This window comes from Pungitius pungitius, chromosome 9 (assembly GCF_949316345.1).
Source record: "Pungitius pungitius chromosome 9, fPunPun2.1, whole genome shotgun sequence".
Taxonomy (NCBI): domain Eukaryota; kingdom Metazoa; phylum Chordata; class Actinopteri; order Perciformes; family Gasterosteidae; genus Pungitius; species Pungitius pungitius.
This window is the reverse complement of record NC_084908.1, coordinates 4,557,473-4,582,669: the sequence shown is the minus strand read 5'-3', so window position 1 is coordinate 4,582,669 and position 25,197 is coordinate 4,557,473. Positions and strand designations below refer to the sequence as shown.

General features: G+C 47.4%; 5 protein-coding genes across 9 annotated transcripts; 2 read left to right on the top strand and 3 right to left on the bottom strand.

Moving 5' to 3' along the window:
• Positions 1 to 570: 570 nt before the first annotated feature.
• On the bottom strand, positions 571 to 6,205 carry LOC119218534 (recombining binding protein suppressor of hairless-like). Of its 2 annotated transcripts, none has more exons than XM_037473051.2 (11): positions 6,081 to 6,205; positions 5,416 to 5,448; positions 5,227 to 5,322; positions 4,969 to 5,134; positions 4,693 to 4,867; positions 4,454 to 4,591; positions 4,217 to 4,329; positions 3,963 to 4,103; positions 2,546 to 2,701; positions 2,331 to 2,434; positions 571 to 2,232 (listed from the first exon to the last, which is right to left on the bottom strand). In XM_037473051.2, exons 1-11 carry the CDS (start codon positions 6,122 to 6,124, stop codon positions 1,890 to 1,892), a joined length of 1,509 nt encoding a protein of 502 aa, XP_037328948.1. In that variant the 5' UTR covers positions 6,125 to 6,205; the 3' UTR covers positions 571 to 1,889. The 2 variants fall into 2 exon arrangements, with proteins under 2 accessions (XP_037328948.1, XP_037328949.1); XM_037473052.2 differs by lacking the exon at positions 6,081 to 6,205 and adding an exon at positions 5,627 to 5,767.
• An 856-nt stretch (positions 6,206 to 7,061) lies between these two features.
• hgsnat (heparan-alpha-glucosaminide N-acetyltransferase) lies at positions 7,062 to 13,470 on the bottom strand. Of its 2 annotated transcripts, none has more exons than XM_037472211.2 (18): positions 12,907 to 13,470; positions 12,070 to 12,185; positions 11,852 to 11,979; positions 11,560 to 11,678; positions 11,388 to 11,457; positions 11,187 to 11,256; positions 10,853 to 10,956; positions 10,491 to 10,567; positions 10,246 to 10,276; positions 9,992 to 10,152; positions 9,721 to 9,836; positions 9,510 to 9,631; positions 9,059 to 9,185; positions 8,866 to 8,952; positions 8,699 to 8,776; positions 8,482 to 8,552; positions 8,224 to 8,336; positions 7,062 to 8,084 (listed from the first exon to the last, which is right to left on the bottom strand). In XM_037472211.2, exons 1-18 carry the CDS (start codon positions 13,076 to 13,078, stop codon positions 7,903 to 7,905), a joined length of 1,944 nt encoding a protein of 647 aa, XP_037328108.2. In that variant the 5' UTR covers positions 13,079 to 13,470; the 3' UTR covers positions 7,062 to 7,902. The 2 variants fall into 2 exon arrangements, with proteins under 2 accessions (XP_037328108.2, XP_037328109.2); XM_037472212.2 differs by lacking the exon at positions 12,907 to 13,470 and adding an exon at positions 12,351 to 12,848.
• A 113-nt stretch (positions 13,471 to 13,583) lies between these two features.
• On the top strand, positions 13,584 to 15,885 carry LOC119218093 (dynactin subunit 6-like). Its single transcript, XM_037472219.2, has 7 exons — positions 13,584 to 13,728; positions 13,964 to 14,028; positions 14,198 to 14,303; positions 14,394 to 14,479; positions 14,619 to 14,666; positions 14,756 to 14,898; positions 15,585 to 15,885. Exons 1-7 carry the CDS (start codon positions 13,700 to 13,702, stop codon positions 15,675 to 15,677), a joined length of 570 nt encoding a protein of 189 aa, XP_037328116.2. The 5' UTR covers positions 13,584 to 13,699; the 3' UTR covers positions 15,678 to 15,885.
• Positions 15,886 to 16,010: 125 nt separating this feature from the next.
• On the bottom strand, positions 16,011 to 24,941 carry gtf2e2 (general transcription factor IIE, polypeptide 2, beta). Of its 2 annotated transcripts, none has more exons than XM_037472213.2 (8): positions 24,721 to 24,941; positions 23,757 to 23,915; positions 18,455 to 18,537; positions 17,852 to 17,959; positions 17,444 to 17,626; positions 17,236 to 17,329; positions 16,824 to 16,939; positions 16,011 to 16,682 (listed from the first exon to the last, which is right to left on the bottom strand). In XM_037472213.2, the coding sequence occupies exons 2-8, from the start codon at positions 23,908 to 23,910 to the stop codon at positions 16,563 to 16,565; spliced, it is 858 nt and encodes a 285-aa protein (XP_037328110.1). In that variant the 5' UTR covers positions 23,911 to 23,915; positions 24,721 to 24,941; the 3' UTR covers positions 16,011 to 16,562. The 2 variants fall into 2 exon arrangements, with proteins under 2 accessions (XP_037328110.1, XP_037328111.1); XM_037472214.2 differs by lacking the exon at positions 24,721 to 24,941 and adding an exon at positions 24,477 to 24,651.
• Positions 19,301 to 22,226, top strand: smim18 (small integral membrane protein 18). Of its 2 annotated transcripts, XM_037472217.2 has the most exons (3): positions 19,301 to 19,519; positions 20,611 to 20,705; positions 21,166 to 22,226. In XM_037472217.2, the coding sequence occupies exon 3, from the start codon at positions 21,171 to 21,173 to the stop codon at positions 21,492 to 21,494; it is 324 nt and encodes a 107-aa protein (XP_037328114.1). In that variant the 5' UTR covers positions 19,301 to 19,519; positions 20,611 to 20,705; positions 21,166 to 21,170; the 3' UTR covers positions 21,495 to 22,226. The 2 variants fall into 2 exon arrangements, with proteins under 2 accessions (XP_037328114.1, XP_037328112.2); XM_037472215.2 differs by lacking the exon at positions 20,611 to 20,705 and having other exon boundaries at positions 19,314 to 19,519.
• Positions 24,942 to 25,197: the final 256 nt, after the last annotated feature.

Below are 25,197 nucleotides of genomic sequence, written 5' to 3'. Positions count from 1 at the left end.
TGTCCGGTTTCTTGCCAGCAATCCGGCTCCTGGTTTAAAAATAGTGGGCCAGCTTTGACCTCTGGCCTGTGGAGCATGCCCAAGTGGCACATGTCCAATAAGGCCACTTCAGGGTCTGAATATATATATATATATATAGACACACACATGTGTCTGTGTTACACCACCACCGGCAGCAGCAGCACCACCCTGAACCGATAAAACAAGGCAGGATGGATCCATGCTTTCATGTTGTTTACACTAAATTCTAACCTGTATGTCGCAATCGAGACTTATCAGAGAAGGCAGCGTTTTGTCCCACTCTGGTGAGCCTGTGTTTTTCTGTTCTTAGTTCTCGCAGGAGGTCTTCCATCTTCTTCAAGGTCCCACGTGTTCAGAGACGGTCTGAACTTCAGCAAGTTGCCTTGATCACGTCTACAGGCCAGAATGCAAAAATATAACTGAACAGGTGTCCCTAATGATGTGACCGGTGAGTGTGCATCTATATATAGGGCATGATTACACACAACTTAACAGAAAAGAAGCAATAAAAAAAAAACTTCTAAAAGAACCAAACGCTTCAGAGTGATGTTTAGCTTCAGCTCATTTTTATTCAACACATTCCCAAGTAGGATTGCTTTACCTTGTAAAAGACTAATACAGCAGTATGAAAAGATGGAGCATTTTCATCATGGGAAGGGGGGGGGGGGCAAGAATGTGAGCAAAGACACTGATATCCATTAATGACGCACAAACTCTCCAAAAACAGCCGTTCCGAGGAGGCGTGGTAAGTTTAGAAAAGTCAAGTCCCCTCCTCGTCCCGCTGTGTTAGAGGCGTTCTATTGCACTCGCAGTCAGACGCCATATTTGACGTAAAACGCCTTCCCCCTCTACCGTGATGGGACTATAAGGCACTATAAACACCAAAACTCGTTAGTCCCATTACGCTTTCATAGTTCCCTCACAAAACTGCTCACGACATGAGTTATCATCATGACTTCTGTGGTTTAAAATGCATTTATTTTAGGCGCCTTGTCCCTCCCTTGATAATAGCGCTACAGGTATGATGAACATTATGTGCTGCTGAATTTGGGGTGAACTGTCCCTTTAAGTGCCCTCCAAAATGGCCGCGCCATCTGCACGAAAGGAAATCTTTATGTGCCCAGGTTTTACACAAACTTAGTGCTGTCATTTTTTCCTTTTTCTAAGCTTCACTGCTGTGGTAAAAGAGGCACTGATTAGACTTGAGTTTAAGCACTCTGGTAAAAAAACAAACAGCAGTGATTAGAACATCGGCCTTGGTCTCCCAGAACACACACCCACACACAGACACACACAGGCACACGCACAATGTAATCTTTGATATAAAAAGTGGGCGTCATGTTTTCTGGGGGTTGGATCGGTTCAACATGCTGACGTGGATTGAAGATCGAAACAAACACAAATTCTATTTGGTAAAAAAAGTGAACTCTATGCAGAATCATACCGAAAAGAAGGAAGGAAAAATATTCAATATGTACCTCAGCACAAGCTTATAAAATATAATATGAATAAAATAAAAAATAAAGATATTCCTTGGTCCGTAAAAACTATGTTACTCTTAGAACATTTCCCTTGCATACAACAGATTTTCAGTCAGAACATGATCTCACAGAGCAAAGTGGAAACAGCCTACAAACAAAAACAAGATGCCTCTTGTGTTTGCTGCGAGTTAGACGGCAGATTAGTAATCTTCTTCTTCTTCTTCTTCTTTCAGGTGAACATCTTGACTATCGCAGTCCTTCTAGTGCACCCTGTTGACATGTCCAAAACAAACCAGGTGAGGGAGACAAAGAGTCTTCAGTTACCCTCCACGTCTCTCTTTGCCCGCCGCCCTCTCGGGTCCACGAGCCCCTCCGGCTCTCGAGTCACTAGGACAGCAGCGACATGGTCGACGCCCCCGACGACACGCCCGAGTCGCTGCCGCTGTACGCCCCGTGGCCGTCCCCGAGGCCGCCCAGCGAGGACGACGGCGAGGACGAGGACGCCGGCGAGGACGAGGAGCCGCTGCGCGTCCGCAGGATGGCCCCCGTGGCGCTGCAGTGGGGCCGCGGCCCCGGCTCGGGGGTGTAGGTGAAGGTGAGGGCGGTGGAGTAGATGACCCCGTCGTTGCGCACTAGCGTCACGGGGACCTGGACCGGCTGTCTCACCCAGCGCCAGCCCTCCCGGAAGGCCGAGATGTCCGGCACCACGCACAGGACGCTCTCGCCGCATCTGAGAGGGGGTGGGGGGGGGGGGGGTCGAACAGGTGAGGACAGGGTTTGTCGGATGGCTACACACTCAAACGCAGGCACGCAGATGTTAATGCTCACCTGTACATGGTGTCGGCCTCCACGTCTCCGAACCACACCCTCAGCTTCGGGGTGAAGTTCTGTCCGGTCAGCTCCAACATCGCCACGTCTCCGCCGCCGTTTAGCTACGGACACACAAAGAAAAAACGCTCCTACTAGTTGAGGAAAAACTAAAAACAGGAAGTAGTCGGTAACCAGGTAAAAGACGCCCAACGGGCACATTTGCCGTCAGGTACCTGCAGACTTTCCACCACGGGGACCGGTGTGACCGGCGTGGGGACGGGGCCCATGCCCTCATAAAAGGTGTACTCGGCCTTGTCAGTGCTGATGATCGTCCAGGAAGCCCCGTCGTTGACCATCTCCTTGTTAGCCTCTTTGGAGCACTGTGTGGCCTGGAGACGAACCACAGCAAAGCAGGAAAAGTCACAAACCATCTGGACATTTAACAAGAGGAAGACTCTCCTTCTGTTGACCCGGAACGCTTTTAACAAAAGAGTGGAGCTCCCATGTGGGCAGTCACTTGTGAGTGTGCTCACAATGTATGTGTGTGTGTGTGTGTGTGTGTGTGTACACACACAGTGAAGAACTCCACCGTGCACCACTATGCGTTGACACCAAAATGACGTCGTTTAAATAAGATAAGCTTTAAGTTGTTCTGCTCAGACATGTTCTATAGGGCGAGGCGTCCCGCAAATATAAAGGTGGGGGAAACACTGTAAACAGTCAGCTGGTATGAGCAATGACAAGAGGCGGAGCTTATGGCAGACCGGTCAGACGAGAGGCGGAGCTTCACGTCATCTGGTAAAACCACACAGTGGGTTAAGGGTTCAATATGTCACATGACTTATTAAGCGTTTGGTTGTATTTTGCTCCACACGCTCATGTCACTTTAGCAGATAGCAGCAGGCAATTACCAAACTAAGGGCTTCAAAACGGGAAAAGGTAAAAAAGAATTTAGTCTGATTTTAGACTTTTTGTTCAATAAGAATTCAAAAGTGGGAGGAAGCTCTTCCGTCCGGTGATGACGTCTTCATTTACAATGTTAGGTGACTCAAATACTGAGCACTGGTTGGGATCGGTCTCAAGCCTCCCAGTCGAATGTCAGTACAAAAGACCAAACTGCTTTAAAAAAAAAAAAAGATCTGGCTACAAAGCTGCAGCTACGAGCTTGTGTGTAAACTCCAACGAAGTACAAATCCTGAAACCCTCAAAAAATTCATTTTGTAAACCGCTGTTATTGAGCTCTCTTTTTAAGTGACAACAAGCAGTAGCTCGAACCAAATTACATTTAAAGGTACATTTCGGCTGCGTTGTCGCCACCAGCTTTTAATCTACTGCAGCAGTGATTGGCGCCGCTGGGAGGCTTCGTCTCCACGACAACAGCCCCTGTCTATCTGCCGCTGCCCGCGACAGAAAGACAAGCTCGATTCCTCAAGAGCAAAGTGGAAATAACTCAAACTGACAGCACGCCATTCACCTGCAGCAACAGACCACCAACCGGAGGAGGTGCATGTTTCTAAGTAAATGAATACTATTTTTGTTAATGCAAAATTACAAAAAAAAAGGAACTGATTTTAGGAAGCAGAATTCAAATCGCTCCAAAATAAACCAGACTACTTCGACCTGAGTGTGTGTGTGTGTGTGATTGCCCACCTGGAACTGGATGATCCTCTCCTGCGAGAGACACAGGTACATTCGGTCCGTATCTTTCAGGTAGAAGGCACACTTGTGGAGCTGCGACACGGGGTCATCTGCGTCCATGGACGCCGTCTGCTTGTCCACTTTGCGAATGACCTGAAACAAAGACCCAAATGAAACGTACACGTGCGCGGAACCCAAAGGCATCAGCAGGGCCTCAAACAGCCACGAGGTGCCCGGCGGCGGCGGCGGCGTGACTGCGTGCATACCAGCCGGGGCAGCGCCATGCCAGTGACGGAACAGACCAACTTGACCGTCTGGCCGTAGTGGATGTAGCCGTCTCTCACGGCGAACTCCTCCCCTTCGGACTCCTCGTCGTCCACTGAACACAGAACGACACGCGGGCGGATTTACACGTCTGCAGCCTCCCTGACCCCCCCCCCCACCGCTCAGTAGCAGTCTCACATCGGAGCAGAGTAATCAGAATGTTCAATGATGAAACTCACACAGGTGAATGTAGAAAGCCCCCCACTGTTGGGAGCTCGCGAGAAAGTTCCCCCCCTCCACGTGGAGGTACCTGGTGCTGACCGTCTGGGAGCGCAGGCGGTTGAACAGCGCCACCTTGGTGCCCGATGCTATACACACTGGGGAGGGGGTGAGTGGGGGGGGAGAGGAGAGCCGGGTGTCAGGTGTGTGGTGAAACCATACATCTGTCTTTTTCGGGGGGAGGTTGGCCTCAACTCACAGTCGGCATTCTTCAGGGACTGCTTCTTCTTGGAGGGCTTGGAGATGACCTTGATCCTCTTGCTGAGGAAGAAGCCGATGTTGGCGCTGTTGCCGTACAACATCTTCACCGACAGCATGAAGTGCTTCCTCTTGTCCGAGTCGCTGATGTACAGCGTCTTAGCCGTGCAGAAGTGCTGAAAATAAATACAAAATCAAGTTACGCTTTTTTTTTTTCCTTTTTCACTTCTCTCTCTCTAGAGGACTTTTCTTTTTTTCGTCGTTAAGGCCGGCCCACCTTCCCCTCCAGGTGGAGTTGCTGCATCTCCTGCTCGCTGTTGCCGATCCCGATGAAGGCACACGGCTGGGCCTCCTGCTCCGTGCAGCCGTCCTTCTCCATGCTCTCCAGCTTCTTCTTCCAGCCGCTGCCCATCAGGTACACGCACGGCGGAGGGCAGAAAAACCTGAATCCAATTGAAGCAGGCAGGCAGGCGTTTAAAAAAATAAAAATAAACGTACAAAACACACTGTGCACTCGGAGTGGCGCCACACCGACCTCTTCTCATTGCCGTACGACTTCTGTGCAACTTTTGCGTGCAGTATGAGCACCGTTTGGTCGTCTCTGTCCTTCAAGTAGTTCCTCATGGCTTCCCTGAAATGAGGGGGAAAGGTCAAACCAATATGCACAGCGTGATCGACAAGAGTGGTTTGCACTTTTAGATCTGAATGTAGTTCCTCTCTTTACCGTGTCAAACGCTGAGGTCGCTCACCAAACTTCCTGCATAAACAAACAAAAGAAAAATCAGGCTTGTTTACATGTGGCAGACACAACAACAACAACAACAACAAGCTTGACAGAAAGTGGGGAAAGGAGCAGGTGAGTGAACTGTGAAGGCAGCCTAGAGGGGCTCATTCTATCAGTTTGTAAAGAAAAGCGCAATGCCACGGATACACACTTTTCTATTTGAGCTACTTTTTTTTTAGATTGACATGCAGACGTGTGCGGAGGACGACGCTGGACCCCGCTGAGGCGAGATGACGTGCCCGCGGGGGGTCCTGGTGCCCGTTAACAATGCGGCACCGAGCGGAGCCGCACGTTAGTCCGCAGAGAGCTTCGTCGCAAAGCACGCGACGTTTGAGGCGCAGGAGCCCGGGTGCTGGAGGCCAACAACAACAAAAGTTCCCGGAGCGACTCGAGAGGTTTTCCGCGTCGTGCGACAACTCAACAAGTGGCAGAGAAAGCAGGCGCTGGTCCGCCGGAGTTCAGCGTGTCGGACCCCCACGTTACGCCGCGCCGTGCGCGTCCGCGGCGGCCCTCCGGACGCCGTGAAACACCGCTCGAAAAGCACCGCGGGCCGCCACGGCGGAACACACTTTAAACACCTTTATGCTTGAAATTTCAGCACTTACCCCGTAACAACGGGCGCCATCTTCCAAATAACTGCCCCCCCCATCCACCACCCCCCCAGGAAAAAAAGAAGGAAAAAAAAAAAAAAAAGTCCCAACAATCGCGAGATCCGCCCCCCGCCCCGAAGACCCCCAGCCAGCGGCACAACAGAAGAAGCAGACTGGAAGGAAGGGGAGAGAGAGAGAACCGAGGGGGGGGGGGGGGGGGGGAGGTGTGACGGGGCAAAGGGGTGAGAAGAGAGGGAGGGGCGACGGGCAGACGCCAAAACAACAGGCGTGGGAAAGTTACAAACTCGCGCGAGGGCGTAAAAACTCTCACAATAGACACGAATGGAGAAAGTCCGATTGTATCGCGAGACCGGGAGGCCCGCTCACAACTTGCTTTTTTTTTTTTTTTTTTCTTCTTTCTTCCCCCACACTGTAACTCGATTCCCACGGCTTATTGAGCAATAAAGCAAACTACACCTGTCTCAACGTCGGAGGACTGGAAACACTACTTGGAGATAAATGATGGTATGCGTGTAACTGGAAATCATAATTATTTAGTTCACAATGTACCCTGCAAACTGACAAGAGAAAACTAATAAGAACATTAAAAGTCAAACATCAATAATGTCTTGGATGTATTTACATTTTATTACATAAACTGATTCTCAAATGGCGAGTATAAAAACGATGTATAAAAGTTTGGCAAAATTAAACTCATCGATTGAGAGGAAAGATTTTTCCAAAATCACCAACAGCATTTGGATATTTCCCAGACTGAACATAGGATTTTGCAGAATGCATTGATAAACATAACTGCCAATCATACATGTATGCTGTATTGTGAGAGTAACGGCACGATCATGTCTCTGAATCCAACTTTTGTACAGTACAGTATTAACTCAGGAAAACATTCAAGAAATGGCACCTTAAAAAGAGCCAACTTTCAGCGAGGAAAAAGGCAAATCACTCCTACCAATGCCATCATGAATATGTTAAAGTCAGTTCTGTGAAAATCTGATCAAAAAGAACAAACCCACACATGCATCCTTCTGCAGACCCCCCAACAAATGCAAAGCGAGCACCCTGCAGTGGGCTACAGTCATCTGACATGGCTCCCTTCACTTCCCCCTCATCGCTTGGTCAGACACAGCATCATGTCACACGGCTGGGAGTGCAAGGTCAGCAAAAATATACATACACCTGAAAAGATGAGAAATGATGCATGATACATGCAGCAGATAGCTAGACTTTTAATACTTTAAATCTGGTTTCCCCTTGTTTAAATATCACTCCCTTCTCCCACAGCGCAGTGAAAATCACGGGGGATCCCAATCATCATTATATCTCAAAAGGGTCCGTTTTAAAATAATAAAAAAAACACTTTAGCTTTTGAGAGTGAAGGGACAGCACTTAAGATGGCAGCAGGGATTCTCCCAAAAGGGAAGTCAACAAACCAGCCTGCTGCTTCCGCTGAGGTACTATAACACAATTAAATGGTAGATTAACAATGTCAGTGTTCTCAAATCCCCACACTATTCTTAGAAGCATTCTTCCTGAGCGAGTCAAGATTTCTGGCCGCCGCATCGTATCTGAAGATCTTTGAAAAATGAAAACCTGGAAATTAGTGACTGAAATAAAAAAAAAAGAATGAAAATATGTGCTGTGAAACAGAAGTAACCCCCATGTTTTCAATGGCAAATCCACCGTAGTTTTGGCCAAAATGAATCAGTGTCCAGTTTTCTGCTCTCCAAATGTTTTCAGACATTAACTTCTATAATTCGGTGGTAAACATTGCTCACACAACCACCCCCCCCCCTGTGTCCCGTCACTTTGCTTCTTAAATCTTCCAGAAGATCTTCTTCCTGTACAGCACGTAGGAGATGAGGATCCAACACGATGTGGCCACCAGGTTCTGGGCGAGGTGCTCGCCGTGTGATTGGCTGTTAGCCATGCGCCAACGGAAGGGGAAGTAGTCCTTGAACACTTCGTGGCCCACGTACACGAGGATGGAGTTCATACCTGGGGAGGGGGGGGGGCAAAGAGTGGATTTAAAGACGAGGCGCGTTTACTTACAGACGAAGAATTGATAAGCAATACTTGGGACTCAATCTCCACAAATGCTTGATGGAATTAGTTGAAAGTTCTACACTCGGCTCACCGGGGTAGTAGAAGGGGGCTCCCGACCACCACCCCTTCACGTCCACCGCGTAGTAGACCAGCACCAGCAGCACGTAGGCGAAGCAGGCCAGCGTGGTCACATAGGACAGAGACCTGCAGTTCAAAAGGAAATGTGTCCATCAAGAATATCATAAAAGAAACAAACAAGTCAGACAAACACAATCCGCAAAATGGAATTTGTTGCTGCGGCCGAATGTTTAAACCTCCCGTCCCAAAAGGGCTCGACGGTGAGCCTTACCAGAGGTTCTTGTTGACAGGAATCAAGCCGTGGTCTGTGGAGCATTTGGTCAGAATGGCTGATATGACTCCCTGTGTGTCACATTAGACGTCATTATTCACACAGGAGCGCAAAATTAAAAACCTCAAACAGTCACAAAAAAAAAAAAAATAATGGACAGGGAACACTAATTAACTGAAGAAGCAGAAGGCGTGTTAAAACAAGTCAATGTGCTTACCAGTAGGAGACCCCATGTGAGAAACCTTGACATTATACATTTGTGGAGATCTCTGTAGTGTAAGATTATTTTTCCTGCCTGGGGACAAAAAGGAAAATGCAACTACCTGTAAATCTGGTTCTGGATTTTGAGACCAAAAAGAGAGGAGGCAAATGGAGAGGACATACCTGCAGTCCAAGAAAAGCCATGAGGACGGAGTTGATGCTGCCAAGAACACCTTCTGGATCGTAAGGCACACGAGTCGCATAAATCACCTTTTAAAAAACGGAAATAAAATGTTAAATAAACTGAAGCAATCACCAGTACACGACTGTATCTCTACTCTTGGTACGTTAGCGTGGCGTCTAGTGGATTACACACCCGGGACGAAGGCGTCTGGTAGACGTGGCTCTCTCCGAGCAGCCAGCGGTCGATGAGAGCGGCTGCCCCACCGGTACAGTTGGCGTACAGGCCCATGTCGCCGATCCCCCCGGGGCCCAGATAGCCTCTGTCCACAACCAGAGGGAGCCAGGGTTATCAATGTGCGTGACATTTAAATGTTATTACATGGTTTCAAAAAACAAATTCATTTTGTGTCTCTGCATACGAAGGAAATTGATTTAGAGTTCAGTGGTAAAAACACATTAAACACTATCAGGTCATTGAAATTGTCTTGGAGGAACAACTACATTTATACAGTCATTTTACAGCTTTGTTGTTACCAACATTTCTTATTCATTCTTTTCATTTACCATTTGGCTGTACCTCAACGGCCCACTGAGGCTCACCAGTGTGACCAAAACTTGGATTGAGTACGAACGCATCTACTCACGTTGGGCAATCTGGAACAGGAAGTAGGAAAGTGAGGCACAGCCAGACGGTTTCCAAGAGAAGCACACACAGCCAGGCCGGCCAGTACAGCAAGATGTCAACTCCAGGGGACCACCAAGCCTCCTGGGGAACAGAGAGACCCGCCTCAGATGAACACAGGTCAAAATACACCACAGGTACAACAAGAGATCAGAGCCCCATCGCTGACTGACCGCTGGAAGGATGTCGAGATGACCTCTCGCCACCAACAGATCCAGGCAGGCCACAGCCAAGTAGGACCAGGCCAGTCGCTGCAACACACCGGGGATCCTCAGGTTGTCCCAAGATACTGGAGGCAAGTGAGTGAGTGAGTGAGTGAGCGAGTGAGGCAGCAACACACGACAAAGACCAAATGACAACGATATCAAACCACGTGGCGTGATCAATCCTCTAAACGGTTTCGCCGCATGGCAGCCGGCAGCGGAGCGGCGCTCCTGGACTCACGTGGCCCCTGGCAGTAGTTTGGGTTGACGACGAAGACGCCGATGACGAAGAGCTGCACGCTCCGCCACACCACTTTCCTCAGCAGCGAGCGGCGGGTGGAGCCCGCGCGCAGCAGGGAGTTGATGGACAGCGCGATGGACGTCCCCATCATGAACACAAACCTGGCGGAGGAGAGGACCGCGTCGCGTGAGACCACGAGGACATGGACAGACAGAGGTGAGGAAATGCAGCATACCAATCACATAGAAGCTTACCAAGGGAAGACGAGATCTGCAACAGTCAGGCCTGGAAGAAGACAACGTCGGCTTTAATATCAACTCCGATGCCAAGTTTTATTCCAATTGGAATATGTGATTCTATTAGGAATATATATATATATATATATATATATATATATATATATATATATATATATATATATATATATATATATATATATATATATATATATATATATATAAAACCATGACTTAAAAAGGTAGAAGCAGCTGGGGCTCACCATTCCAGCTCTCGTGTCTGAAGAACCAGTATCGCCCCCCCCCATAGTTCACAAACACCATGATGACTAAGGACAAACTGACAGCAAAGAGAGAAAAGGCATTCAGGTTATACCGTATGCATGTATCTATATACACATCATTGTTGTCACATTAGCCGCATGGTTCACATTGGGAGGAAAACTACAACATTGAGACTGCGTCCATGCGAATACGACCAGTGAGGGCTCATAATGAGTCACATCGTCAGGTCGCCTCAAATGAGCAATCACTCTCGGCAGTGACAATCACATGAGATCAAAGCGTGTGGTTATGCGGGTTTGCGGCCTTTGAGGAAGCTGAGCAGCAGGCGAGAGGGGCTCACCCTCTGAATGTGTCCAGAGATCGCAGCCTCTTGCTGGGGCTGGGCGCTGGAGGGAGGATGTTGTCAGCAACTAGTGACACCGTCCTGCCAGGGGAGCCCAGCTCCTGAGGGATGAAAGTTACACATGGGATCGTGGTTAATCAGATTCCATCGGTATGGAGGTCCTTGAGGAACATTTTTAGAGACAATATTCAATATTTTGTTTTATTTTATGAAACAGTTTTTTTTGTCTCAGATTTTTTCCAAACTTTCCAATGTGGCATTAAAAATGAAAGTCCAGATAAATAAATGGGATTTTGCACTTAACAAATATCCTGTCCACACAAACACTCACAGAGTTGATGAGCCGCTCTGTCTCCATGGAGCCGCTGATTCGGAACAGGAAACCCTTCACTACGTCGAGCCTGGAGAGGAAGAGAACCAGCCCGTTTTAAGCCTCGAACACGCACAGAACCACAGCGCAGACACACAAACACATCAGGAGCGTTCATCTATGCTCGGGGGTGATCTCAGCGAGCGATCTTAATCGTTTTACCCAAATATTTTGGTTCCGATGGCGGAGGCGATGGCAAGCCCAGCCAAGACAAGGAAAGCTACCAAGATCGCTGTTGTTTGGGGCGGGGGAAAGAAAGAGAAAGAATGGTCATCCAAAAGTTGACAGGGATGAATAAAGCATCAAAACACCGATGTGTGCACGTCATACGCACGTATGTAGCTGTTGACAGGTTCCGCGTCAGTCACTACAGAGCAGTTGATCACTGAGGAGTTGTTCAGGTTTTTCACCCACAGAGAGTAGTTCCCCTGCTCCCCGAAATGAAATGGAACCCTGAAATAGAAAATGAAACGCTCTTTAGTGACAATTTAAACCAAAAAATGTGTTAAAATTTAGATTTCTCAAATTATTTTGGCTCATTAATACAGTTGCTGTACATGAGACTTTAAGAAGGGATTCCAAGGTGCATGCTTTGATATATTGCCCGTCTGTGACCTTGAACTCACGTGCAGCTCTCCTTGGTGCTGTTGAGCTGTAGAGTCATTTCATGCTGTGTGCTCACAACGAAGCTCGCCGAACTGGGCCGGCCAGGAGCGGGCCCTGCGGGTAGCACCCCCAGCTGCTGATACAAGCACTGGCACGGGGACACGACGGGTCCAGATCAGAACACCATCTACATCTGAAACAAGTCTCGTAGCTGAACAGAATAGATATTTAGTGCTACCTGGAAGCATCGCTCGGACACCCAGGTCACCACCACCTCGGTGTCCAGCTCGTTGTTGACGGTCAGAATGGCCTCGTCCATCTTCAGGGATATGTGCTTGTGATGAGAGAGGCCAGCTGGAGAGAGAGAGAAATAGCAGCGTGAGGGACACACACACACAGAACAGATTCTACAGCATCAAGTGTAGCTGGCCACACGAAGCAGACCTTCTCATTAGTGCGCATGTGAACTTCCATGTTGACCTACATATCGTATATCGAGGCTACAGCTGTGCGTCTTACCTCGACCCGGCGCTTCAGCCCTTATGGACGAGAAGCCTGTGACGTCCCAGGGCGGAGGGTTAGCTCGCGTTAGCTGGGATGGACGGAGAAAAAAAACCCGTCTCAACTGCGAGCCACAGCCGGTCGGCTAGCGTCGCCGCCCCGGAACAGCAGAGCATGTGAGAGGGCTGAATTTGTGGCTGCACAAGCCCCGGTGGTCACATGCTGCATTAATCCAGAGCTAACCCCCAGGAAGGAAGTTCAAACGCCTGCAGCTCATTCTTGGACTGACTTTGGGTCGATGCTAACGTTAGCTTCGAGCTAACCGGTTTTATGAATCAATTGACCGATAAGTTAACGACATGCCCATCGGGGCAAAGCTCCACTTGGCTGATGAAAGCCACCGTGGTGGCTGCGAAGTCATTTAAACACATAACCAGCTAACTTTGAGTCATATAACATTGTGCTGGGCGTTAACTAACGTTAAATAGGTTGGGTTAATTAACTAGTTAGCTATAGCTAGCCTAGCTACAAGGCTCTGCTTTACTCTCCACTACATAGAACTCAAGTTACTTACAGGCGGATATCTGTGCCGTCAGCGGTACCACGCAGACGGCTACGACCAAAGCCAGGGCGGCGAGGAGGGAGGCCCGGGTCCCTGGTGGTGTCATTTCTTTCTGGGTCGTCTGCTTCAAGCCTAAGACTGAAGATGTGTCTTCTGAGTTCTTCCTCGGGTTCCCCTTTGCCATAACAGATGCGACTTCCGAGCCCTCCTTGTTTTGACATTGTAGTGCGAGCGATGAGGGTCAAAGTACATTGTTAACTTTAACGACGGGTCACCTGTGACTCTAATTGCCCCCACCCCACCACTGGCGTTACATCTGCAGACGGCTACCATCATATATGACTAAATGTGTGTGATTTATGATTGATGATTTAGTAAAAGGCATCACAGAATCTTTTTTAGCAGCTGTTTGACAATACACACTATGTTGCTATTGTAAATAGGGCCCCTAGTTAATACTTTAATAGCAAAACCTTTGAGTAGGGTGTAAGTAGAGAAGTGGATACTTGATTAAGTTAATGTGATCCAGTTGTAAGTCCAGAAAGGTTAAAAACCATTAAAACCCGTTTTAATTGTTAAATGCAATATTTAAATCAGCGGGACTGGATGATTGAGTATGAGTTTATCGTTCTAAACAGAAGAACACGTGGTGGATCACTCTCTATAATCATATTAACCAGATTTCATTAAGAGCAATGTAGTTAGTGAGTGAACTGACGCATGCGCATAACGTTGTGACAGCTAGGACGCTAAATCGACAACCGAGTGAATCCATCGTGCCTCCAATCGGTTTTCATCCGTCACCATGGCTGATAAACCAAATGCTCAGAAAAGGTAAAAACAACAAAAAAAACAACCGAACTTATAAGGCAAAGCTTAAAGCCAATGGCAAAGACAATAAGTGACTGAATAGTCACATTGAAGAATGTTTACTGTATCGTTACCTTGTTTAGACAGTTAGCGTATTGGATCGCTAGCAACGTTAGCTAACCATTCCACCCTTAACTTACTTAGGTTCCTCCCTTAACCTCGGTCACTGTTTTACCATTTTTCTCTTATTTTTTTACAGTGTCAAAATAGCAGCGGGAGCCGTGGTTTGTGTTGAAAGTGAAATTAGAGGAGATGTCACCATAGGTAAGATGTTTCATTGGGTCACTTCGAAGTCATCGGGGATGACTTGACAAACCTTACAATTCTCATCGTGAAATGGATGAAACTAAACGAATTCAGCAGGTTTTAACGTTACGTGTACTTAACCCAAGTTATGATTATCTTATTTTAGTTAATTGTTGTGTTTCTTCAGGCCCAAGGACAGTAGTCCACCCAAAGGCACGCATCATCGCAGAGGCAGGACCCATCGTGATCGGAGAGGGCAATTTGATCGAGGAACAAGCTCTGATCATCAATGGGTAATTCACGGGAACATTAGGGCTATAACACTGTTACAAGGTGGGCTACCTTTGTACATCAAGAAACTAACAAACCTGTTCCTTCCACAGTTACCCAGAAAACATCACACCAGAGTCTGAGGTGGAACCAAAGACGATGACCATCGGCATGAACAACGTGTTTGAAGTCGGCTGTGGTGTCCTTTTTGTCGTGCCTGTCCAGGGTTATTCCACAAGTCAAATGATATTTCATATTCGAACCATTATATATATATATATATATATATATATATATATATATATATATAATTAAATGCCTTAACTGACACATTACAGTATCACAAGCTCTGAAAATTGGCGACAACAATGTGATTGAATCCAAAGGTAGGATGTTTGCGTCCTTGTTTTCTTCCTTGAATTGCTCCAGTAAAATCCATGCACTCACCTCAGAATGTGCTCTTTCTGCTGTCTAGCCGACGTTGGTCGGAATGTGATCCTCACGAGTGGCTGTATCATCGGAGCCTTTTGTCAGGTCAACACCTGTGAGGTCATCCCGGAGAACACGGTCATCTACGGCTCTGGATGCATGAGACGGGTTCAGACGGAGAGACCGCAGGTACCGTATGCGACCCATTCCGTGTTGTGCGTTTAAAAAGGGGCGTGTTCTTTTGCTGAGACTGTCACAGAGGTAATTATGCATCTCTTTGCTAACTGGAGGCAGCAGCCTCAGGTTGGGTGTTGAAGTAGATTCAGATAGAGCTAATTTAAACAAACATGTCAGTTGACCTAGAAGTTTGTAGTGTGTCATACGTCCCTCTCTAAATCGAAATGATTGAAGGACCACTGCAGTTCATCCCATCCATTTCACACTTGTCCCGCCCAGGACCAAAGGAAGTGCAGCGCGGGGTTTGAAGTAGTTTGGATGAGAGGATTTCTGGTTCTGAATGGGCCCTGCGGTAGTGTTTATTGGATCTCAGGTCTTGCTGGTCTGACATCTCTTTCAACCTCTGTTCTTGCGATAGAACCATGTGTAAAAATGCATAGTGAAGGTTTTTGGGTATTAAGATATTTCGACTGCAGGGTCATATTAGGTTGTCGTCATATAAGGAAGAACGTTAAAGTATTGCAGCTTCCCTCCAATCCCCCATAACCTTCTTAAGTAAAAAATTAAGCCCTGGTATTTCACATCTAATGTGGTTTTACTAGTCCAATTTATAAATAAAATAAGTAGCTTTGTCAGTTTATGAAAAATGCCACTCATAAGTCCTCTGCTTATTAATGTTTGTGTTGTGGCCTTCGCAGCCTCAGACTCTTCAACTCGACTTTCTGATGAAGATTTTGCCGAACTACCACCATCTGAAGAAGACAGTCAAAGCCAGCCACAATGCCAGCTAGAAGTGGCCTCAATGCTTTGAGTTGACTCTGTAAATGGCTAGCAAAACCATGTTTAAATAGGCAATTCAGGAATGAAGTGCAAATGTATATAATGTGTATCTAGCAGTATCGTTGAGACATTTTCTACTCTAACCACAAAGCATTTCATCTTCATGCACCCCTTTCTATGAGTGAGTGAGTGATTAAATAAACATTTATGGCCATGGTGGTTACTGTTACTTTTCATCACGAGGTAGTAAAGATTGCAGCAAGAATACTGCACATTTACAGTTAGTATTTGAAGTATATCAACAGTACACTAAATGACTTTGTATAAACAAACTGATATACACTGATGTGCGTCTCGATCAAGCAAAGACGTATCTTGTAACACTGTCATTTATTAAAATAAGTTCAAAAAAAGTTGCAATATTTTAAACACCTTCTGCAAAGTGAATTAAAGTCCACCAGAAGCGGGATGGTTCCCACTGGACGAGAGAGCTTGATGTGATGCGCTGCACAACTTGAGCGACACATCTGCTGCGGCGGCCATTAAAGCGAGAGGAGGCTTCCACCAGATGACTGCAGCCCGTCAAAATAAAAGCTTCCACACAAACCTTTGCATTAAATAAAATGAAGAAACCTCATCTGAATTTTAACTGGGGTTGCAGTTGTGGCGACACGCCCCGTCCGCCCCCTTCGTAAGGATGGTGGGTTTGGTTAAATGGTCTCGGTACTCATCTCCTCTAAATGTCACAATAAACAAACTAAAAAAAAAAGGATTGCACAACACGGCTTGGGTTCACTTCTGTAAAGCACCGCCACCGGGCGCTGAGAAAGGAAAACGACCCTAACAGCCTGCCATGAAAATCTCCTGTGAGCTGGCGGGTGGTCGGGGGCTCCGCCTCACTTCTTTGCTGGAACGCCTTCCGAATAGTCCTCCAGGACGCCGGCCAGATGGTTGTTGTGGGTCTTGAAGTGTCTCTTCCTCTGCCCGCCTTTGTTCTTCCGCTTCTGAACCGGCAACTGCACAGGGAGCACAGAAAAGCAGTCGGCCCTGATTAACATTTTTTCACAGTGGACTAAACTGGGTTTAGTAGATGTAGAGTTTGAGAGGAAATCAAGCGGGTGGGGGGGGGGGGGGGGGGGGAACCAGCGGACACCGACCACTTTCTTTGGTCCGGTTTCTTGCATGGAGGAGATGCCTTGTTTCTTCAGGTACTCGTCGATCTTCTCTTCGTCGATGGAATCCACTGGAACACTCCTCCATAGTTTCTGGAACTCTACAATTAAATGAAAAAATGAATATGAGATATATATAAACGAACCAAACCAAAAAGAATTATCTGACTAGTAGTTCAAACAGAAACATGGAATCGGCAAAAATATTGATGTCCCAGTGACATATTGAGTTGAATTCTAAGCCCAAATCTGTTAAATAGGTTTGCCGTTTTATTTTTTTGTGACAACTTAAACCATCAATCATCCGAAACTAGTCAGTAAACATACAGAAACACAGCTGAGAGCAGGAGAGACAGACACAGGGAGGGAGCGAGACGGAGACAGAAGTGATGCTCACCTTCGTCCACTGTGAACTGGCAATGCTTGTCGTTGTAGAAGAGGATCTTCTTCTTATCTGGTTTTGTCACAAAGATGATCTGATCGCCCAAAGCCTGCAAACACTCGACAGCTCATGTTTCTGCCGATATGTCCTCACTGATTAGTCTCAAAAGACGGCGCGCGGGGGACACACGCACAAGAGAAGGTCTGCTTCAGGGCGGACTGACCTTGATGGCCTTGGCTGAATTGGGCAGCCCCTCCTCCACGTCGTCCAGCAGCACCCCTCCGAGGCCCAGCTGGTCGTGTTTGTCCAGCAGCCTCAGTAAGGCCTTCTTGTCCTTCAGGTTGTACTTGGGCTTGAATCCGTACGTCCCGTCGCGCACGTCGATTTTGGGATTGTTGACCAAGGCCTGGCATTGTGGGGAAAATGGGGAAGAAGCAGTTTCAAGTCTCTAGTTCAAGTTACTGTGGGGAGCTTCCACCTGGTTATGAGAGGGATGGGCGCTAAAACGACACTTTCATCCGCTTCCGCATCGCGCGGAAGCAACTAGGTCAACTGTGGGAGGATAAACAGCTAATGCATTTATGGTTTGGTATGGTATGGCGTGTAAATACTCGAGAGACTGGAAGCACACCTCAGTCATGAGCCAATGCTTTTGTTTCATGCCGATGTCGAGAAGTTTGGTCTCGTCGAGAATCTCCTCCAGGGTCAGGCAGTGCGTGTCGCCATTCTGATGCCTCGTCTGAGAGCACAGAGAGAAGCACACAGATTTACATAAAGCACACACACATCGCCCTGAGCAATGTTGATGTACTTTGCACGGTTTATTAAGCTGCGCTGGGAACAGATGGCAAAACAAATGCACACAGTAAAAAAGGAAAAATCTGTCGAGTCCAGTGTGAGAGTTTGTGTGACGGGTCCCCGGCTGCCGCTCTGCCGTGTCACAGCGTGATAAACAAGCTGTTGGCGACCAACAGAAAGACCGGAGACCAAATGTTACTCGGCTGACTCACTCGAGTCACAGCGGACAACAGTCGAGCTCGTCGGGAGATTTGATGGGATGACAACACGCTGAAGGACTGGCATTTACATATCTAACAGCTCAAAATCTAGACTGATAACGTGGCATTACACGCCAGAGAGGAAAACGTGTAGTTGTGATTCAGGGGTGAACCTTTGATAGAATCCTCACCAGATCGCTAGAGAATGTTGCTCTTCTCAAAGAGCGAGGGCTTACCTTCATGTAATTGACTATCTTGGCAAGGCAGCCAAACTTGTACCCAGAGCTCGTCTTGATGTTAAAGCTGCCATTACTAGACTCTGTGGAGGAAGAGAGAAAGAAAAAGGCTCAATATTTAAAATGGTACGCGCGAAAATGAAAGGCACATACGAGCAGACACAAAGAGGCGTTATTGTGTATGAAGGTCACCAATCTTTACTTTGAATGGGCATGACATTTTAATTGGTTTTAACTTACTGTCAACAAATGCAATGAAAAAGCTCCAGCCAACAATAGTCTGTGGCAATCAAACCTAGTGGTTCCTGAAAAAGGATCACAATATTATTTTTTTTTGTTCAGTACTATTTCAGGGGCTCATTGAGGCTATTTACAGCAGCAATATGGAAAGTGGATTTGTTGAATTCAGTGTTCATGAACCTGATTTAACTGATCTAACAAACAAGCATATCCACGGAACAGAGAAAAAGGACACTACGGTTGTAGCTTGTTGGATCGACTCATTGCCTTTGGGATTTCATTCATTGGATCTGCTGAACCTTGTGAAAAGTAGTACATCATCAGCCTTATCCTTTATTGTAATACATTAAATACTGCAGAAGTACATGACAGCAGTCCAGCTACCCCCCCTCCCCCCTTCCTCAAGACTGTTGGAGAACTGGCCTTGGCAAAGCTCTATTTTAAAAAAAAAGGCACTCTACTGAACGCTTCATCGTATGTGGGCGGGACCTTCTGTCGCCGTAAGCCGCACCGGTAGGCGGGGCGTGGGTCAGCGTGACAGGCCGACGGACGAATGGGGCGTGGGCAGGGCCACACGGAGAGGCCAATGGCCGGAATACGGAGGCGGGACCGGGACGCGAGGAGTGGCGGAGAGGGGGGGAGCGGGGCGGGTGCACGAAGGGCGACTGGAAGTGCGTTCGTGCGCGCGCGCCTGGGAGAGTGCGCCGAGGAGGAAAAACGGGTCGAGGAGCGAGCACGGAGGAGGGAGAGAGGTGGAGCAGCCAAGAGACGGGACAGCCGCATCTGTTGACTTTGCATCGTCTGGAGACCGAGGCGCACACACCGGTGAGTGGGCATTTTTCTCCTTAACGGCATCGATCAGAGTAACGAGCCGGTGTTTGACACCAAACATGGTGGTCTCAGAGTGTAGCTATGATGACAGTACTGTGCTGTGTAATCCACCGTCAAGTATCATGCATTTGTTGTACAGCAAAAGTCAACTCCTTAGTCTAAACATCGCAGATCATTACATTAACTGTGTTTGGAACACGTCTTTAACGCTGCAACAATAACCCTGCTGAAAGCAGGTGGCCCCTGTAATATTTAGGGCCGGGACTGAGCGAGCCATGGATTAAATAAACATGGATTTGTGTCTGCACGCTTCCCCCGGCAGAACACCAGACGTCTCTGTGCACGTGTGTGGGTAGCTGCATCCTGGTTGTTGTCTTGTGGAGATGCAAACCGCAGCTCCCCAGACAAAAATCAATGAGGGGCCGACAGCTCTGATGAGCCAGCCAGGGGCATAAGTGTGTTACGTGTGTGTGTGTTTTAGTGAGAGGCGGCCACTGTGCAAAACCAGAGAGCAATGTAGGATCCTGCAAAACCTTAAGGGCCTGGCTGGGGTGGGGCTCATTTTTTATTGAGGGAGGGGGGGAGCTAACAGATGCTGTAGAGAGCCAACCTGCCATTGAGTGTGACTGAATAAAAGAGCAGAGAGACCACGTGGGAGAAGGTGAGGGCAATACCAGCCGAGACAAATTAGTGAAAAGAGGTTGTTGTCATGGCAATGAGTTGAAGTGAGGTTGGTGTTATGAGCCGGTGGGAGGATCAGCAGGTGTACTAACGGTCTGCTCCTGTGAATCGATCCCCCATCTTTTTCCAGCCTCACCTGTTGATATACTGCCAATGTGCTTTTACACACCGTAAGTCAAAAACATGCCACATGAATAAATAAAGTGAGCTCACAGCATGAAGAGGCACACTAGTGCTCACTGATTTATGTGGTTCACTCAAGTGTTATCTGGGTCAGCTTCCTTGGTCCCAGCATGTGGATGGAAAAATGTCTCTGCTTTTGAGTGAGAATATGTGTCAATAAAGAGTGCATATGTGTGTGTGTGTGTGTGTGTGTGTGTGTGTGTGTGTGTATATGAGGGCAGAGACCGAGGCCCGCGATTCCCTGAGGATTTTTAAATGGTTGACTTTTGGCTGGAAATGTGAGAGAAGAGCTGAAGAAAAGGAAAACGATCTGACGGTGAGATAACTGCAGAGCACCTTTTACCATCATCACTGCGCTCTCTTTGGCGTGGCAATCCACAGACCGTAAAAGCAGCATTTCCTCGTGCAGCCATCCTCTTCTTCCAAAAGTCTATTTTGGTTCCGAGCAGATGGCCTCGGCGGGGTTCGTGCTCTTTTGCAATACAAACGTTTTGCTCCAATAACACGTCGTCTTCTCATCCCCACCCCCCCCCCCCGCATTTCTCTGGTCGGTTTGCGTGCTTGTCCATCACTACCTTCAAGTAAAAATAAAATTCCGGTGCCAGATCTGCAGGGAGGCGTTCTTCTGTTACTTTGCTCTCTCAACTTGTCCTCTCACCATGGAAACAAGCATTTTATAACCTCCCTAATTTCTGCTCCTTGCTGCTCCCAACTACAACCAAACAACCCGTCTTTTTCTCTCTCTCTCTCGCTCTGTTTCAATTGCCTCTGACCAGGAACCATGGCCAACAGCACCGGCGCCATACACCCGAGTAACCTCCCGTGGCACCCGGGCGCCGCGCTCGTCCCCCGGGTCGCCCTGCAGGTCCAGGAGGTCTACCCGTTCCACGACGGCTGGAACGTGGCCTGCTTCGTCATCCTGCTGCTCTTCATCCTCACCGTGGTGTCTCTGGCCGCGCTGGCCGTGCTCTACGAGCTGCTGGACTGCGGGTGCTGCGCCAAAGGGAAGACACAACACGAGCTGCGGGAGGAGGGGCCGGGCGGCTGCAGCCAGCTAATGACCAGCATGTGCAAGGAGCCGGATTCCCGCACAGAGGTGGTGTAGGGGGACGTGGGGAGGGGGTAGAAGAGGTCGGAGGATGAGGAGGAGTCGGTATTCAGGTCTCTGACCTGGGTTCTGCCACAGCGTTCACCCCAGATGCCCTGAGGAAAAGGACTTTGGATAACAGTGCTACTAGTGGTTCAGTTGCTGAGGGTGAGGAGGTCACAGAACGACGTAACAAAAAAATAAAAAAGAAGGGGCATCAGTTGGCAACTCATTTGGGAAAGTCTAATTAGCTGTTTTATTTTGGTCAGGATGGAATGTTTAGACATCTACACTCACTGCCACGTGGACCCTGAAAGCCACACTTTTTACGCCAGAAACAGACCATTCGTGTAAAAATAGTTCTCATAGGGTGGCGTGTTCGTATGACCAGATATCAGCTAAGGGAACAGTATTCTTGTACTTTGACATGCGAGTCCTGTGTGCGCTGCACTTATCCGGCTGCTAATGCGATTCTAAGGAATATGGTAAATTATTGTTTATGGCTAGAAAATGAAAGACATCCCCGGTTTCCCATCAGGACAAAACAAAAGATCAAACATACTTGGACAACATTGTTGCTTTGATCAAATCCTGCAGTTCTCTGTTCTCTGGTTAATTGTACACCGCTGTTGTCAACATGTTTAGCTTTGCAACATTAGCTCATGACACTTGGTTGCCGCACAGTGATGTAAATTCATCGTGCCATCTCGAGCACAACGTATGGTTTTAATAAATTGCTGCTGAAATATGTACGAGCCTTTTCTTTCCTCGGGCGAACAGGATGAGCGGACGGCCGCGCCCGTTGGCGTCGGAGTGGAGAGGCTGGCTGGTCAGCCCGGCTAGCGGTCTGCTGCGAGGCTCCTCGTCCGTAGGCAGTGCAGCACAAAAGCATGGCGGAATTAGCAAAGGAAACTAGCCAGCTGCTAAAGGAGAAACGTTTTACCAGCTCAAAGCTTCCGCCCCACGGGGAAGGAAAGCACCGTGCCGTCGCCGGACTGAATGTACACAAGTACCGTTTGAACAGCGAAAGATGACATCATTGATGTTCAGGTTCCGCCCATTACGCTGAGGTGATTGAGGTATGCCTTCAGCCTACATCTCGGTACTTAAAAAGGGAACAGAAATTGTAGTGCTGGGATGGGAATGAAGATCACGTTTTTTGTCGTTGTTAATATTTTATGAATGACTTTTCAAAGGGTTCAATATTCTTAAAGTGCAGTACGTGCGGACACCAGGATGGGCCTGTCTTGTCGCGATCATTATAAGCACCTCACCAAGAGGCACAGATTAGATCAAATGCAGATTATCCACATTAGATATGGCATTGGTAACATTAGTCACAAGCTCATAGTTGGGTGGGCATTTATCAATTACTTCTGCAATTAGTTGCTCCAATTAAATATGTAATGCATACCTTTGGCCTTTAGCAACCTGGGAATTAACACTAAACACTGAACACTAAAATTTCTTATCCTTCAAACTATGTATTTTAACAATGTTCTGGCATCAAAATGGGTTTTTTATGCATTGTTTTTCTCTATAAAGTGTTTTCTGTATCTAGAGACCAGAGGTATTGGTTACATATTGTATTCATAATATGGCAGTAGGTTCTGTGTTTACCCTGTTTGGTCTCTTGATGGCACTGCTGTCTCAGAATAAAATACAGACACAGCGGTGAAGGGGCAGGTTTACCGGCTCTAACACCAGGGTGCAGCGCTCCATCAGCCCTGGAGATGGAGAGCTACCATAGGCTAACGGTGACGACAACTTTGTTTTTGTGCCATTATTTTAAATAAGGACCGGGAAGCGTGAATGAAAGAGCTAACTCGCCAAGAGGGACAACGCTGATGGATGTCTACAGCCGAAGAAACAGAGCCATGCCAGCTGAGGAACTCCCACAACAAAGAGGCCCCCATGGCTTGAAATGACGCCTTATTCGGAAAGGTTGTTTGCATTTAAAACTGCAATACAGCCAACAAGAGAGGCTGCTTAGCAAAAGATTCATTTTAGTGTTGAAGCAGAGTTCTGCTTATCAAGAGGTTCAAAATGATTAAATACAAGTGATTTTGGTCAAAAGCACAACGCAAGCTCTTATTTTTCAGCTTGCTGTTGAAGTTACGCCATTAATGGTGATTGGTTCCTCTCTCCGGATACTTAACGCACAGTGATGGTCACCACAATTACATGTCAGCTTCCATCCCTCCACAACCCACTTACACCACTGGGAAGGAACCATTAGCTGGAACAAACACATTAGGGAAACCGGCCTTCTTCACTCACCAGCGCCGTGTTTGGTCCCGGAGGAGCCCTCCTTCTCAACTTTGGGCTTCTTCCTCTTGTGCGAGTCGGAGGCAGCCTGTCTCTTCTCTACAGCCGGATTGGACAGAGCTCTTTTCTTGAACTGCTCCCGCTCCCTCAGTAGAGCTGGATCCATCCTGGCTGAGAAGGACACATTTAACATATCAAAATACACCAATGAAGTAAGAAGAATAAGTAAGCCTGTCTTTCTCCAAAAAAATAAAAATGATAAGATCTTCATTAAGGCCGACCTGCATTGCCTCAAAGCATGATGCGACGTATCCAAGCAACACATCATAACCAAACTGTTTCCATACATGGCGGTCATATTACCTGGCCCCATGTGATTTGAGACATACATACATAACTATATGTATAGGCACAATCTTGACATTATGTAATCTAAAGCAATGAAAAGGGGAATTAAGACACAAACCACGGGCCATCAATGAAGCGATATGTGCCCATTTGGCCCTCATTTGGGGTGTTGAGGTGTCCATAGCCGAGCTCTACCTTCGTACCACGCACATGGGCGACATGTAAACATGGCATCGTCACCAGCCAGCAGCACTCTCGGACCGAGTTGCAAAGGCGTCAGAGAGGAGACTGCTCGACGGAAAGAATCCCCCACTTCAGTGTAGCAATGGCTAAACAGCTAGCTGTCAGCTAACGTTGACATCAGCTGGTTCTTTTGGTCCTTACCGTGTAACAACTAACGTTAATCGAGGTTAACCAGCTACCGTCGGTCGGCATCGTTTTAAGGTATCCCGACGTCGTCGCTTCTATTGAGGCAAGCTGAAGTCGCACCACCCGCGTATTAACGTTACCTGCTTATTTCCCCGAAACGTTGCTAACTAGCGTTACTTTGGTCATTTAAATCACTACGTGTGTCACCGTAACTGTTAACGTCGGCTAGCGTTAGCCCGCCGCCTCGCTGTAACGTTACCTGAGTTGTTCCTGCTCGCAGAGAAAGTGACGGGTTAGTCCGGGAGGACAGTCTGATATCCGGGTATCGCAGAGGAGGATGCTTTGCCGATTAATGTCTTCCGTTAAAGGGAATATAACTGAACATGAGCCGAACTAACTTCATACACGAAACATGTCTCTTCTCTCTCATGCTGCACTTCCGTTCCTTGTTCGATTTCTCGGACATCGACCGTAAATCCTTGGATGGCGTCATCACGTATAATAATAATAATAATAATAATAATAATAGAGTTTAACGTTATCATTTCATGATGTGCGAGTTACATCATACTGTTAGGCCATATTTACAACAAAAGACAATCAATGATTTACAAACAACAAAGCATTATTAATTAGGTATTAGAAAATAGATAATGAAATTCACATTACACTTAACCTGTTTAATTTGAAATTAACTAAATGGCAATGTTACCAGTGGAGAAAGAGAACGTCATCA

Coding starts and splice junctions, on each gene's coding strand:
- LOC119218534 (XM_037473051.2), bottom strand. CDS start 6,124: ATGGGGGGGGCAGTTATTTGGAAGATGGCGCCCGTTGTTACGGG. Junction 5,323..5,415: donor CGACCTCAGCGTTTGACACG/GTAAAGAGAGGA, acceptor CCCTCATTTCAG/GGAAGCCATGAGGAACTACT. Junction 2,233..2,330: donor GAGGCCGACACCATGTACAG/GTGAGCATTAAC, acceptor ACCCCCTCTCAG/ATGCGGCGAGAGCGTCCTGT.
- hgsnat (XM_037472211.2), bottom strand. CDS start 13,078: ATGGCAAAGGGGAACCCGAGGAAGAACTCAGAAGACACATCTTCAGTC. Junction 10,277..10,490: donor CAGACACGAGAGCTGGAATG/GTGAGCCCCAGC, acceptor GTCTTCTTCCAG/GCCTGACTGTTGCAGATCTC. Junction 9,837..9,991: donor AAACTACTGCCAGGGGCCAC/GTGAGTCCAGGA, acceptor ACTTGCCTCCAG/TATCTTGGGACAACCTGAGG.
- LOC119218093 (XM_037472219.2), top strand. CDS start 13,700: ATGGCTGATAAACCAAATGCTCAGAAAAG. Junction 14,480..14,618: donor CGTGTTTGAAGTCGGCTGTG/GTGTCCTTTTTG, acceptor GACACATTACAG/TATCACAAGCTCTGAAAATT. Junction 14,899..15,584: donor TTCAGACGGAGAGACCGCAG/GTACCGTATGCG, acceptor TGGCCTTCGCAG/CCTCAGACTCTTCAACTCGA.
- smim18 (XM_037472217.2), top strand. CDS start 21,171: ATGGCCAACAGCACCGGCGCCATACACCCGAGTAACCTCCCGTGGCAC.
- gtf2e2 (XM_037472213.2), bottom strand. CDS start 23,910: ATGGATCCAGCTCTACTGAGGGAGCGGGAGCAGTTCAAGAAAAGAGCT. Junction 18,538..23,756: donor CGGGACCAAACACGGCGCTG/GTGAGTGAAGAA, acceptor CTTCCTCCACAG/AGTCTAGTAATGGCAGCTTT. Junction 17,627..17,851: donor AGCATTGGCTCATGACTGAG/GTGTGCTTCCAG, acceptor CCACAATGCCAG/GCCTTGGTCAACAATCCCAA.